This window comes from Haliotis asinina, chromosome 16 (genome assembly GCF_037392515.1).
Source record: "Haliotis asinina isolate JCU_RB_2024 chromosome 16, JCU_Hal_asi_v2, whole genome shotgun sequence".
NCBI classification, from domain to species: Eukaryota; Metazoa; Mollusca; class Gastropoda; order Lepetellida; family Haliotidae; genus Haliotis; species Haliotis asinina.
Window position 1 is genome coordinate 17,415,450 of NC_090295.1, and position 14,953 is coordinate 17,430,402.

General features: G+C 38.2%; 1 protein-coding gene across 7 annotated transcripts in view; it reads right to left on the reverse strand.

The window, feature by feature from the left end:
* Nucleotides 1-14,953, reverse strand: part of LOC137268869 (agrin-like) — a 403,012-nt gene that overhangs the window by 293,287 nt on the left and 94,772 nt on the right. Inside the window, exon 1 of one of the 7 annotated variants that reach the window (XM_067803450.1) lies at nucleotides 11,539-11,604. The exons of the other annotated variants lie outside the window; for them this stretch is intronic. Coding sequence (XP_067659551.1) covers nucleotides 11,539-11,572 — 34 coding nt within the window. The 5' untranslated portion in view covers nucleotides 11,573-11,604. Of the gene's footprint in view, nucleotides 1-11,538; nucleotides 11,605-14,953 lie in introns of those variants that run through there. 7 annotated transcript variants of the gene reach the window in all.

Sequence of the window (14,953 nt, forward strand, 5' to 3'; positions counted from 1 at the left end):
ATTGTCTAGTCCAGACTTGATCATACACAGACTGCTACCAAATAGCTAGAATGTTGCTGAGTGCAGTATTAAACAACAAACAAAGAAAACAAGCAATTTAAATAAAAGAAAAACACACAAAAATATTTTGTTAATGGAACACAGGAATATCAAAGGGCACCGAATTTTGTACAAATGGCCGGACACACTTTGACACAAAGAAATTTACTTTCCGAAATTTGATGTCAGGTTTGACAGATTTAGCTATTCTCACAATAACAGGGTTGTGTTTGGTTAAATTACTCAATCACCCCAAAATCATATTTATAAACACATTACACAGATACATCCTGTACTCATCTAGACAACATTACCACCTAATGCTTCTCGACATGCAACACGCTAAATAACCCATAATCCAGAGATAAACATGTTTTCACAAAAGGCAGCTCACTACAGTATTAGTGTCATGGACAAACTATCCTCACGATGTTTAATTCAGGGTCTGAAGCTACCAAATGACTGCTGACATGCGAATACGTACCCTTTTGCTGCACAATATTTCTTTTTTTGCTTTCATCAAAATATAAACTTATATAGCATGTTGTTGGGGAAATACTACATCATAAAAAACATGCAAGAAAGTAACTTAACAATGTTGTCATGTGAATGAACCTTAGTTCAGTCAACTTTCAATATTCAGACATGTCATATTATCCTTAGTATCAAATCTGTGTTAGACAAACCAGTGGTTGATACCATGAGCAGCAATCAAAGAATTTGGCACAATGACAAAGTGACTGGACAGTGCTAATATCCAGTCAGGATAAGTCTTCTCTTACAACAAAAAAAAGGATTTGACGGCCTGTTTTGAACGGTTTTGTATGTTGTTTAATGCCACATTCAACAATGTTCCAGCAATATGGTGTCAGTTTGTGAAAAATCCAGTCTGAACCAGACAATCCAGTGATCACCAGCACAGCACTGATCTCCACAACTGGGTTAACCATTACTCCACAAGTCTGACCACTTGGTCCTGTTAGTTGCGTCTTACCACAAGCATGGGTTGCTGAAGATAATTTCTAACCCATATATTAGGGACTGTTCTGGACTGGAATTGCTGGGGTTTTCATATGTGAAATAAGATACATGGAAAGATTTTGTTCCATTCTGGAAAGTGAAATCCCGAGACAAGACTGTGATACAGAGTGAACAGTTACTTGGAATAACAGTTTCAGTAAAGCTTGCTTTGAAATATGGGTATGGGGTGTGCAAAATTTCTAGAAGATGAATATTGGATTTGAACGCAGAATCTTAGGTTTCTAACACTTCAGGAACACATCTTAATGCTGTGCCAGTGACAAATGAGCTATAGATGACAGAAAAGAGCAAGGTCTATGACAGAATCCAATAATGGCTGACAACATCCTCAAAGCATTTTCCTTCTGTACATCTGGGTGTTGTATTTCTCTTGTGGCTAAATATACTTCAAGTATCATGTTTTTTTGTGTGGGTAGTTTTTTACATTTCAGTTTTATTTTCAGCATGACTGATGAATTATTGACTATCACTCTTTCCTTAACAAATTATTAGTTACTAAACCTTCAGTAGAATGATATATAGCTCACTTTAATTATGAAAACATAAGCGGTGTTAATGCTAAAAGGGTGAACCAGAATGTTTTGTGGCACTACTGCTGGAACCTTTCAAGCAAAGATTCAGGTCCAGCCAGTTTATGGTTTCAGAGCATAGGTACAAAATTAAAAGTACAACTCTGAAGAATCCAATGACAGATGATGTGGTTTGAAAAATGCTCAACAGACTTTCAGTCATATTAGCTAAAGCCTTTAAATATCAACATATCAATTTCAAATCTGAAAAAGCAGATCCGGAATAGGAAACCGAAGAACGTGTTATCCCAAGCCAAATATATACATGGATTTTCAACAAATGACTAGCAGTGGACTTGTATCACATTTTTTTTTAATGTCCATCATGCATGATTCAGTAAAACAGATACGGTAGTTTATACCAACTGACAGATTGAACGAAGACAGTCTGCAATTCATATCCACATCGATCAATGACTCAAAGTGTCGCCAAACGCATATGTCAGACCAGAATTCATATATTCACAGACAATGGTTTTACACTAATGTTTAATAAAAACAAATGTTGAATCGTTTTTGTTCAATTTGTTCATGGAGCAGGTAAAAAGTCGAGCTAAAAAAGGGCCAACATTTCTCACTGTCACAGGTAGCTGGTTACACAAGCCAATCCATCTTGACAATACGATCTATAGCCACTACAAATCTTCAATATCTCCGTCACCTCAGCCGCAACTACCCTCCTGTTCAGTCTACACTGTCTGTAATTATCACGCAGAGGGTTTTTGGCTTCCTAACACCACAATATCTTTTGTTGTTGTTGAAAAACACTTGCCACGATGTCCTTTCACAGATTTTACTAATAAGCTGTGGCCAAAATCAAAGAAAAATAAATTTGTGTAGTTCAATACATGATTTTCTCATTTGACATAATTTGTTTGATTTGGTCAACGTACACGAGGAAATATTTCTTTTATTTATCAGTATTTAATTTTTTCACTCTGGAATTACACTGAGTGAGTGAGTGAGTTTAGTCTTATGGCATCTTTGGCAATATTTCAGCAATATCATGAGGGGGGCGACACCAGAAATGGGCTTCACACACTGTACCTATGTGGGGAATTGAACTCTGGTCTTCAGTGTAGCAAGCAAATGCTCTTACCACTAGACTACCCAGTTAAGTTGTGTGGGGGAGATAAGATGACAATATATGGATGAACAACCTCTTTATTGCTAAGAGACTGATGTTTCGGTGTAGGCTACCATCAAGCAAATGATCACTTGCTTGATAATGGTGTTAGAACCTACACCGAAACATTGCTCTCACAGCAACACATTCATATATTGTCATCCTTCCTAACTGCCCCAACTTTTAAATGCCTCTCAAGGAAGAAAGGATGATGTTGAGCGTATGTATGATAACATTTGTATGCATTTGCTTCTGATCAGGATTTCTCCATAACAAATCATTGCAGTCAAGTGAGACAACATACATGTTATTTTCAAATATTCACCTTAGTATCCTGAACGAAAAGTGACAAATTTGATAAACTCTGAGTTTTGAAAATGCTCTTTGGTGCTTTGGTCAATGTCATGGAGAAGTGAGTGAAGCTAGTGTTATACCACTTTACTAATACTCCAGCAATATCACACTAGAAATGGGCTTCACACATTATAACCATGCGGGGAATCAAACCCGGGTCTTCAGGGTGATGAGCAAATGCTTTAACCACTAGGCTGACACACCACCCCCTCAAGGAGAAGCCAGTGAAGATTTGGGTTGGAACTGGGGCTCCTTTCACAAAGCTCTCGTAAGCCTAAGGTCTCGTAACTTTTCTCGTAGCATTCCTACTTCCTATGTTATGGTATAGGAGGTACGAATGCTACGAGAAAAGTTACGAGATCTTAGGCTTACGAGAGCTTTGTGAAAGGGGGCCCTGGTCTTCAGTAACCCATGCTTGTCACAAAAGGTGACTAAAGGGATCAGGTTGTCAGCCTCACTGATTTGGTTGACATATGCCATTGTATCTCATTTGTGTAGAATGATGCTCATGCTGTTGATCACTGGATTGTCTAGTCCAGATTTGATTATTTACAAGTCATACAGTGGGAATATTGCCAAGTGTTGCATAAAACTAAACTAGATTCACTCACTCACTCAAGAAGAAAGTCACATGATACATGCTATAAGATGACTGAAGAGTCCTTATGTTAAAAAAACACACAACTCTCACTAAAAATGTGACGGCCCCCAAGCCACTCTCGTTTCTGACACTGGTCGAAATTTGTGGTTGTTCCGAAATGGGAAACCTCCCTTTTAGACCCAGTGCTCTTAGATCTGAATACCTGTGTCAATGTTTGGCTATCAATTAAGTTTTCCAAGCTGACCATGTTACTTGCAGAGTCTAGACATGATGCATACGACCACGACTGGTCTAATAGGTGTTTAAATACTTATGGTAATCAAATGTCGGTGATAGACCTTGCATTGATACAGTTGTTTGGGGATATTGGAGTTTATTTGGTGTTTTATACAGTTCTTGATGCACAAACCAACATCATGAATACTGGATGATGTTTACGGAGATGAATGAGCCTTCAGCGATGGTTGTTTGGGTCGTGGAATGTGATAAAACTGACATGCTGCTACGGGTGTTTTATATGTTCATGTTTTCGATGTGGTTGATTCCATAGGAGAAGGGAATGGGGGTTAGTGGGGATGGACAGGTAGGGGAATGGGGCTTTGCGGGTGGGGTGTTTGATGGTGTTGGATTAAGTGAGTGAGTGAGAATGAATGAAGGTGAGTAGTGAAGATGAGAGAGTGAATGATGGTGAGTGAGTGAATGAGAACGTGAGTGAATGAGTGAGTGAGAGGGTGAGTGAGTGAGTGAATGAGTGACTGTGAGTGATTATGGTTTTGCTCTGTTGTTAGCCAACATTCGGGCACAAACACGACAGGGGACACCAGAAATGGTCATTACACCTTGTACCACATGGGGAATTGAACTTTGGTCTTTGAGGTGACAAGCAGACGCTTTCACTATTGGACTACTCTCCCAACCCCTCTAATGAAGCATGTAGGAGGGTGGGGTGAATAGGAGTACATTGAATGGCAAGATCGTACAAAAGTGTTAAGTGGTATATGGCAGGGTGTGGTATAGAGGTACATTTTGTTGGTGGCGAGGAATCTGGAAATTTACCCATGAGCAACATATCCTCATACAGGCAAGGGACACAACTCAAACCACTGAGACAGTTGTGACAACCAAATGGAAAGAGGCAACAAGAATTAAGATCATACACAATATTCAATGAGAACGACATAGAATTTCAAGAACTTTGTCAATATTGATTTAAAAATAAAATCATTCTAAAATCTCTCATTGCTGTTGATCATTCGATTGTCTGGTCCTGATTTCATCATGTACAGGTCACTGCCTCATTGCTGTAATTTTGCTGAATGCAGAGTTAAACAACAAATCAACGAACCAATGATATGTAATGAATGCATGTTCTACTTTATCCATATCATGTTTTGTAAATTACAAAATTTATTCTACCATAGCATGGCTTCATTTGTCTGTGACAGTAACACATTCAAAATCTTTAAATTTTTTTTTTTTTCATGTCACCAGCTTGAACACAACCAGTTATCAGCGTACTGGAAAACTTAATTTTCCTGGACAGTTATCGAGTAAGTTTTTCTTTATATCTTGTAGTCAAACAATGGATAATACCCTCAGAGAATGCACTTTTTATGCTGAAGTTTTTCTCTGTCTGTAATGCAGAAAAAGATTGTTAAATCATTGAATTCTAAAAATTCCATGACATCATGTCCCACATGTTTGCATGTTCACAATGTTATTGGCTAAAGGTCTTCACAAATAATCAGTCTCATCTGCAAATCAATGACAAAATTCAAACAGACTGAAAGTTGACGCATTATTGGAAATATCTGAAAATTTTATATTCTTGTAAAGGAGAGTGTCATTTAAAGCCTATTACTTGTCTGTTACCATGGTGAAAAAGGCAATGAACACATTCAACTACGGCTCTTTCCCTTAGCATTATCCATAAAGATCCTTCATTGTGACCACCTAATACTCTTCTCACCTCTTACAGGGTGGTGTCTTGTGGCGTGATTTGTGTTGTGTTGTGATGTATTGTGTGTGTTGAAGTGTGTTGTGTTGCAGTTTGTTGCACTGTGGAGCTTTGTTCTGTGTTGCTGTGGTTTGTTGTATTGTGAAGTTTTTTGTTGTGTTGTGTTGTATTGCAGCACGTATTGTGGAGTGATGTAGAACCTTATGGTATTGTGGTTTGTTGTGTTGTGTTGCAGTTTGTTGTGTGATGCTTATTTCTGGTGTTCCTTATTACGACATTGTTGAAATATTTTCAAAAAAGGTGTAAAACAACCCTGAATCATTCACCCATGTAAACAGTATCTCCTCGTATGTGTGAGAAAATATCATTCAGAATCAATGGTGAAAAAGGCATGAATGCTTATTTATAAGACTGTTCATCCACTGTAATGGAGATATGATATTGTAAATGATGTCTTGTCTTGATGACCTTGATATATCTAAAGGTCATTATCATCAATACAAGACATCTAATGTGAATGAGAGAGTGAAAGACATAAGGACAGAGTGAGAGAGCAAGGTTTGGGTGAGTGAGTGAGAGAGCAAGAAAGGTTTGGGTGAGTGAGTGAGTGAGCAAGCAAGCAAGCAAACAAAGCAAGCAAGGTTTTGGTGAGTGACAAGGCAAGCAAGGTTTGGGTGAATGAGTCAATGAGCAAGCTTTGGATGAGTGAGCGAGAATCAAACTTGAGTGAGTGAGTGAAAGACATACAAAGAGAGTGAAAAAACAAGCATGGTTTAAGTGAATGACTGAGTTAGAGAGCGAGCAAGGTTTGGGTGACTGAGTGAGAGAACATGCAAATTTTGGTTAGTGAATGAGTGAGTGAGGAAGATTTGGATGTTTGGATTAGTGAGTGAGTGAGTAAGTGAGTGAGCAAGCGAGGTGGGTGACATCAATACCTTATACCATTTCGAGGCAGTCCTTACAACATGGTGTCTAGTTCAGGTAGCCATTGTCAGGCATTTGGTTAGTGCTAGCAATCTTCAATCATAAGGAGGGCAGGGCACATTGGAAATGGGCTTTACACATTTGTCTCTCTCCAACCTGAACATGAACTAATGTTTTACATCCATTAATACAATTTTTACAGCTATTTTTCACTTTACACCTAACATACTTTGTCTCTAATGGTATCCAATCACCTGTATCCCTGTGAATCAGAATCCAAGGACAATATCACTGGAATGTCTCTACGGACATGTGTACTGTTATAAATAATGCCTACAACACACAAGTGTCAGGTACTACAGGACAAGTGGCTACAACAATTTTCATTTCTGGATAGTTTTCTCAACTTGCTGCTTTAGACAACTTTTTCTTATAACTTCAGTTTACAGAACTTCTCCCTTGAAAACTGTCATTCAATTTGTGCATCGTAAAGCGTTAAAACATTATCACCCCACTTAACCCAAGCTGCCTGTAAGGCACTTGCATGGTTTAACAGTCATATGACTTATCCCACCAGGTACCCATTCACTGATGGGTGATCAAAGGCACTTGTCTAAGATGAGACTACATATGCCATGTGTGTTTAGTTTTGGGTCAGGACTGAAGTTCTCAAAACTCTGTGGTGTCAAAACTGCCAAACATGGTCCCCCATCCAAAGGACAGTCTGCGACCAACATACCTTAACTTTAACTGATGTGTGACTTGGGCTCCATACCGTACTTCTCAGGTGGGTAAATTGTTGGAATAAATTGGCATTGATGGACATTGAAAGATAATCGATCATGGACGTACCTCAGAACTTTTTGGCCTGATGATTTGACTTTGAAACAATGATTCATATGCATACAGACACAGAAAAGCAAATTTTATGTTAGTTTTATGGTACACAATCCAATTGCTTAGATAGAAAGGACATACAGTATCCCACTCATAATAATGAGCATTTATAAAGCGCCTGTTTCCATGCACTTGACCTTCACCCTGATTACCTAAGCTGCCTGCCTGTGAGGCGGTAGAACATTAACATGACTTATCCCACCAGGTACCCATTCACTACTTGGTAAACAGACACACATTCTTAGGGTGAAACTGCATGTATCACATGTGTTTTATTGTTTGGGAGGATTTAAGTCCTTGTAACTTTCAGGAGTCAAGGTCATAAGCATGGTCACCCATCAAAGGGCTTCCTGTGACCAACATGCCTTAACTTTAACTGATTTGTGACCTGAACTCTATGTACAGGACCACATATCACAAAAAAAAGCAAAACAAAAAAGACCCAGAACTACAGATCAAAAAACAAATTTACGAGAGAAACACAAATTTATGAGGAAAAAAGAAGAACAGGCTTTACATCTTAAACACAGTGCATGGACTAGCAATGAGAGAGCTTAGCCTGTCCAAAAATGGGATGCCTCTTAATAAGATCCTTTTATGTCTATTTTCGTACATCTATTCAATATTTGATTTTGGTCTTGCTGAAATGACTTAATTTCAATATATCATAGAACAAGTCCTGCTTGTACATCTGATGCATAAGCATTAATCACCAAGGTTTAGACCAGTTAGGGACCATATTAAAGCTGTTTTTCCGAAACAAATTTTGTGAATGGCAGGTGCCACAAGTCAGGCAGGACATGCTTATCCTTTTTGCGAACACCTGGCATTACCACCAGTTTACATTATTTTACACTACTTCCTTTACACAAAATGGAATTAGTTTCTGATGATAGCTAGGACCGGGTATTCTTTTGCAATGATGATATATTTAAAACAAGAAAGATCTCAGGACTGGCAAGCCATTGTTTTAACCACTGAGCTAGCTTCTCCTCCTTTATTATTGACAAAGTCTGAACCGCTGATATGGTCTTGTGCCTGCTCCATGCTTGGAGTACATGGAGAGAGTTGACACAATAATAGATTATCGGGAGATGACTGTCCTATCGCTTGTAACACATGGGACTGGTCTTAAAGGGGCGTTGTTAATTTGCTAGAACACAGGGACACAGACATAGGGACTGTCCTAACGCTTGTAACACAGGACTGGTCTTAAAGGGGCGTTGTTAATTTGCTTGAACACAGGGACAGAGACTTAGGGACTGTCCTATCGCTTGTAACACATGGGACTGGTCTTAAAGGGGTGTTGTTAAGTTGCTAGAACACAGAGACTCAGAACTTGGGACTTGAAACATGTGAAACTTTTACAAAAACACATGCAAACTTGAACAGCATGATAACAATTATTTGTGCTCTGACTCTAGACTTGTTAGCATGACAAACACATTGTGACTTTTTACCTGCAAATACACATCCACAAAGCCCTCTAGAAAGTAGTCAAAATTAAACATATATTTGGAATTATGTTTTCTCAGTGAAGCACACATTTGTACTGATTGTTTTGGGTTGAGTTTCATCTGGGCTTCAAACCAACTCTCTTGGAAAGATGCAAAGTGTCACCAGCAGTTCATCTGTCTCAAACTCCCACAACTTGACTTGAGCTTTAAACCACTCTTAGCAATATTACAGCATCACCACAGCATGAGACATCAGGAATGGGTTTCACACTTTGTACCCATATGGAGAATCGAAGCAAGATCTTCAGGGTGGTGGGCAAAAACTTTCATCAGACCACCGCCCCTCAAAGTGTTATGGAATCTGTGCCAAATTACTGAGAAAGTGTAATCTAAAATCTAACAAATGTCACTTGGGGACACCATAAATGAACTTCACCCATTGTTCCTGTGTAGGGAATTAACTCTTTTCAGGGTGGAGGAAATTTAGGAGGCATTACAGATCAATAATTAAGCATGCAACTTCATTCATAGTGTGTAGATTCATAAACTATCAACCTAAAAGCATGTTTTGAAACACTGCTCCACGCAATAAACAAGAACATGTTTTCCATAAAGTCATACCGGTATATACTGGTTCTACAACTTGTAGAATGTCAGTCAAACAATTATTATAGATCAGTGATGTTGTTAGGCCGAGAATCTAAATGTGAAACAGATATAGCAACACAAGTTGGTAAAGTTTTAATCTTTAATGCTTATATATCAAATAATGCAATATTTTTGTTTGTTTCTTTCTTTGCTTGCTTGTTTGGTGTTTGATAACTTACTCAGCAATTTTCCATTTTTATGTCATCAGTTGGTAAATAATGGAGCCTGGACCACACAGTCCAGTGATCAACAACATGAGCATCGATCTAGGTAACAGGGATATGATGACATATTGGTATGTCAAGCAAGAAGTTCTATCAATCATCCAATACCACATTTTGAAGCTTTTTCAGCATTCTGAGTGAAAAGTGCTACTAACCAGCCTCAGAGGAATATTATGTAATGTAATGCAATGCCATTTGACTGTGATGTCATGATAAGTGATGGACAACAAAGCATTGAGATACAATTTCCAGGAATATACACCAGGACATATTGATTTTTATCACCTAAGGAATATCTTCTTGTGGATCTAGGCTTCACATGAAAACCTTATGCAAACAGAAGTCATTCATCAAAATAATTTTAAAAAAACCAAACCAAAAAAAACACACACATTAACTTTTCTTGCAGACACCAATGCAATGCAAAAATAACTAAATACCCTAACATAAATCAGAATGTCTCCATTTGCTGAGACAAAATACTGTTTTATGTTAACATCATGACTGTACATGCTTATTTTCCAAGACCCATTACTGGGTGAGTCATTATGACTCTTTGTTGCCTGGAGCCGTATTCCAGCAATATCAAGACGGTGAACACCACACACAAGCTTCACACATTGTACCCATGTTGGGAATTGAACCCAGATCTTCAGAATGATGAGCAGATACCTTCACCCCAATACCCTTCCCGTCAAATGAATAAATGTACTTTTGCTATGTACTTTAAAGTGGAAGGATAATTTCTGTCATACTGTCACACTGTCAGACGTTTTGTGATGCTCTGCTACTGTTCCAGTGAAACTCACTTACTTGTAGCAGTGATTCTGTTATTCACCAATCTAGAACATGGCAAACAGGTGAAATCACACTGCTGTGGATATGGAACAAGCTTGCCAATGGCCAACACAACGTAAATGTTCAGTTTTCTATGATGGTAAATCTCCTTAGGAGAAACTTGCTTAGTTCCTAAAATAGAAAACTTTGAAGTTTATCTTTCCCGAATAGTCTTCTTTCAAATAATTCAGAGTAAGATAGTAATTGAAACCAAATATTGTTATCATCGACACAAACGGTTCATCTGTAAATATATATGATTCCAAACAAACTGCAGGGATGGATGTAGTTTGACTATATTTACACACTGATTCTTCAATGATTATCAACAAATATTTGTCTGGGAAGTCTTGAAATTGATAAGATTCTGATGCGACTTGAAATAGAAATCTCAGCGGATAATTACAAACACTGGGTCTTAGAGGGTCACTGGGTTGTTGGACAATACACCGCAGATGATTGATTTCTTCATTATAACAATAACCAGTTTGATAATGGCGTTGAATTAGGAGACAACAGTACCACGGTTGTTATAGCAAGTGAGTTTAGTTTTATGCCACCTTTAGCAAACAATCCAGCAATATCATGACAGGGGACACCAGAAATGGGCTTCACACATTGTAACCATGTGGGGAATCGAACCTGGTTATTCAACATGATGAATGAATGCTTTAACCACTCCACCACCTCCACAGTTCTAACAGGTTAATTGACTTTGCCATTAATTACAACATGTATACTAATCTTCAGCTGTTTGAAATTAGATGACAATGGAAATATCCTGTTTTCCTGATATTAAAACTGATTATAGCATATAACAGTGAATGTAATTATAAAAGTTTGTTAGTAAACTTGTGTACAAACCTTCAATCATTAGTTTGGAGTACTGCAGGATCATGACAACTGCTAGAGAACACCAGAATATTCCAAATGAACAGCAAAGTAGAGCAAGTCTATTTGCTCGGACACATTTACGGACACTTTGAGGAAGAAAGTGCCGTTTCTTGAGCGTAGCAACAGTTGTTATAGACATCCTTGGAAAGGGTCTCAATCACAAATGAACAGCATAATAAAAAAATAACATTCCCATGCACTTTGTCACACAAAATGACAACACTTGTCAGTTATACTCCAACATAAACATCAGGATCGTCACCATCCCGTCACCACTTCCGTTGACAAAGGTGCCACATAAAAGGTGACTGCAAGTTGCCAACCTTGTAACACAATCTATACATATTCGTATTGCTGACCATACTACAGTTGTTTGACCATCAGTGTAGCTATTTCCACTAGCGTCCAATACAGGAAGAACGCTACTGCAAGAGCCTCACTGCGTTCACTGAACAGAAATCAATACTGACTGGATGGGTGTTAGTTTCTCGACAATCTTTTGCTACCTGTTGTAGAGACAGAACAGGATTTCAGTCAAGCAGTTTACCTTCATCAGGATGCATGCTTCATTGATAACAGATTCATATTTCATAATTAAAGAGTTTTAATTAATATTTTATCACAGATATTTCATTACACATTACATCTGGGAGGAATGGTTAATTGTGATTATTTGAATTGCAAGTTCAGGTATACATGCCATAATTTTGTTGAAAATTATGAAAAAATAATGATGAAACTGGCTATATGATTTTTTTCCATTTGAATAATAATTGATTGCACGTTAGTGATTATTCATCTAATTTTATTTATGACAATAAATTCAACAAAGATAACTGTAACAATTTTATGGCCCCGATTTGAAAATGACACACAAAACTGAAATTTTTTAACAAGAGGCATCAAAATAATAACAAGCTGTGATCCAAATTTATATTTTGTTAAACTTTTAGGAAGAATGGTTCTGAAATGAAAGTATATGGATTTTTGAGACAAAAGTTGGAAGACAGAGCTGTTTTCACGGCTTTCCTACCACGAGGGTATAATAGCCAACATGGGATACACTGGTCTGACGAGTTCAACCAAGATTTATTGCGAGTCTTCAGCTGAGACTAGGAGGCATGACACAGTTATTCCCAACAGACTTACAAACCAGAGCCCTGTTTCACAAAACTCTCGTAAGCCTAAGGTCTCGTAACTTTTCTCGTAGCATTTCCACCTCCTATGTTACAGTATGCCAGGTACAAATCCTACGAGAAAAGTTACGATACCTTAGGCTTAAGAGAGTTTTGTGAAACGGGGCCCAGGACTACTGGCAGATTGAAAGTATTTTCAGAAAGCCTTAATTTTGGACACAATGAAAGCTAATGTGACTAAATGAAATGAAATGAACCGAAAAAGGCCAAGGAATCTATATCAAATATCTCAATGATGGCCATTTTAAGTTCCACCTTCTACAGCAAAGGGAAGCAGTTTGAACCAAATGAGAGCCTGAGGTGGTGATGGATGAGACTGTTTACGTGAAACTTATATGCTTTGGTCAGCAATTTACCTGTTTTCACCCAACGTTTATAAGATCAATGATGATGGTCAGCCAAAACAGGATAAAAAACTGCTGGATGAACAAGAATTGTCTGTAAAGAACTTGACTTGAACCAGTGGTTGATAGCAAGACCAACGACCTCCTGTTGGGGTACAATTACCCAGTGTCAGTTGGGTCATGAGACTTGACATGGGGGTAGACCTGTGAAGATCCAGGTGAGCAGTATTTCAAGGATGGTGTAAGTCAGCAAAGTAAGGCATATAGATTCCAGAAAAATCTGTCACAATCAAACTGCTTACTAAGAAACCGAAGCAAGTCACCGAGGTGCAACACAGTCAAAGCATTGAGTTTCTGCTGAACCTGTAGGACACTGGCACAGACTTGCACTGAAGGAATGGCTCACCAGTCCAAATGCTAGGCTTGATTACACATGATGTGAAAACTTGACAGCGTAGTGGCTAAATAATGTCAGAAAATCTAATACCCACATATAACAGCACATTTGGGTTAAGTGACCTTAAAAAATTATTTGAAAATTGTTTTGCATGATACCTTCTGGCAGCTCATTGAAATTATACAGTTTGTACATTTCAATCTGTCATTGTAAAATGATAAGACAATTAAATATCTAGGTGGCAATGGACTTTGACGTGTTGTCCATTATTTTCTTCATTGATTGATTGATTGATTGATTGGTTGATTGATGGGTGGATTGATTGATTGATTGATCCATTCCTTCATTCAGATTAACTGACTGACACTGCAGTCAGGAACACTCCATTTATATAGCTGCAAATAATAAAGTATGGACCAGGCAATACAGTGATCAACAGCATGAGCACATGACAAATGACATTGTCAACCAAATCAGCACATTGGACCACCAGATCTCATGAATTGGTGAAGATGAATTTTTACCTGGATCTTTACAGGTTTACTGCATAGGAGCGAGAAGAGTAAAGATTGTGAAAGTCTGACTATTTAAGTCACATTGTTATAACACTATCCTGCATTTGATACATATATTCCAGGGGATGCTGGATTAAGTCTGAATGTGTCTTATTGTTGATAGGCCGTCATACAAACAGAGTGAGTGAGTGAGTGAGTTTAGTTTTACACCGCTTTTAGCAATATTCCAGCGATATCACGGCGGGGGACACCAGAAAATGGGTTTCACACATTGTGCCCATGTGGGGAATCGAACGCGGGACTTCGGCGTGACGAGCGAACGCTTTATCCACTAGGCTACCCCACCGCCCCATACAAACAGAAGCTTGTTTACCTCTATATAAAGCTGGAAACATACTGACTAGGCTAGCAATACTCGAACGTTCGTAGCCCTACGAACTTCTTAGGCCTATTCATAACACATTGGGTACGGTCAAAGTTACGAATTCTTAGGACTACGAACGTTTCAAGAATAAGAGCCCAGTTCAACATATAACATCACTGCATTAAGAACACTACAAAGTTCTGTCCCTATGATGTGTTGTGAGGTATAGCTGAAAACATGCCTCAGAAATTCAGCTTTGAGTTCTCGCAGGCCAATATTGCTAATGTTAGTAAAAAATGATCACATCCATTTTGGCAAATTGAAATTAGTTTTACATTATCAGATTGGAAGCGAACAAGACCTTAGAATGGGAAAAAGAACCGGATCTTTCTAAAAAGTCGACTTTCATAAATTTCACTTTGATAAAGAAAAATCTAAAAAAAAAAAGCATCGAGAACTAAAATATTTCATAAAATTCTGCCAAAAAGAATACTTCAACGATTGCTTTCTCCCAATTTTCTCGGGACACGACACTAACCGCATTATGCTCCCCTGAAGACAGAGGAATA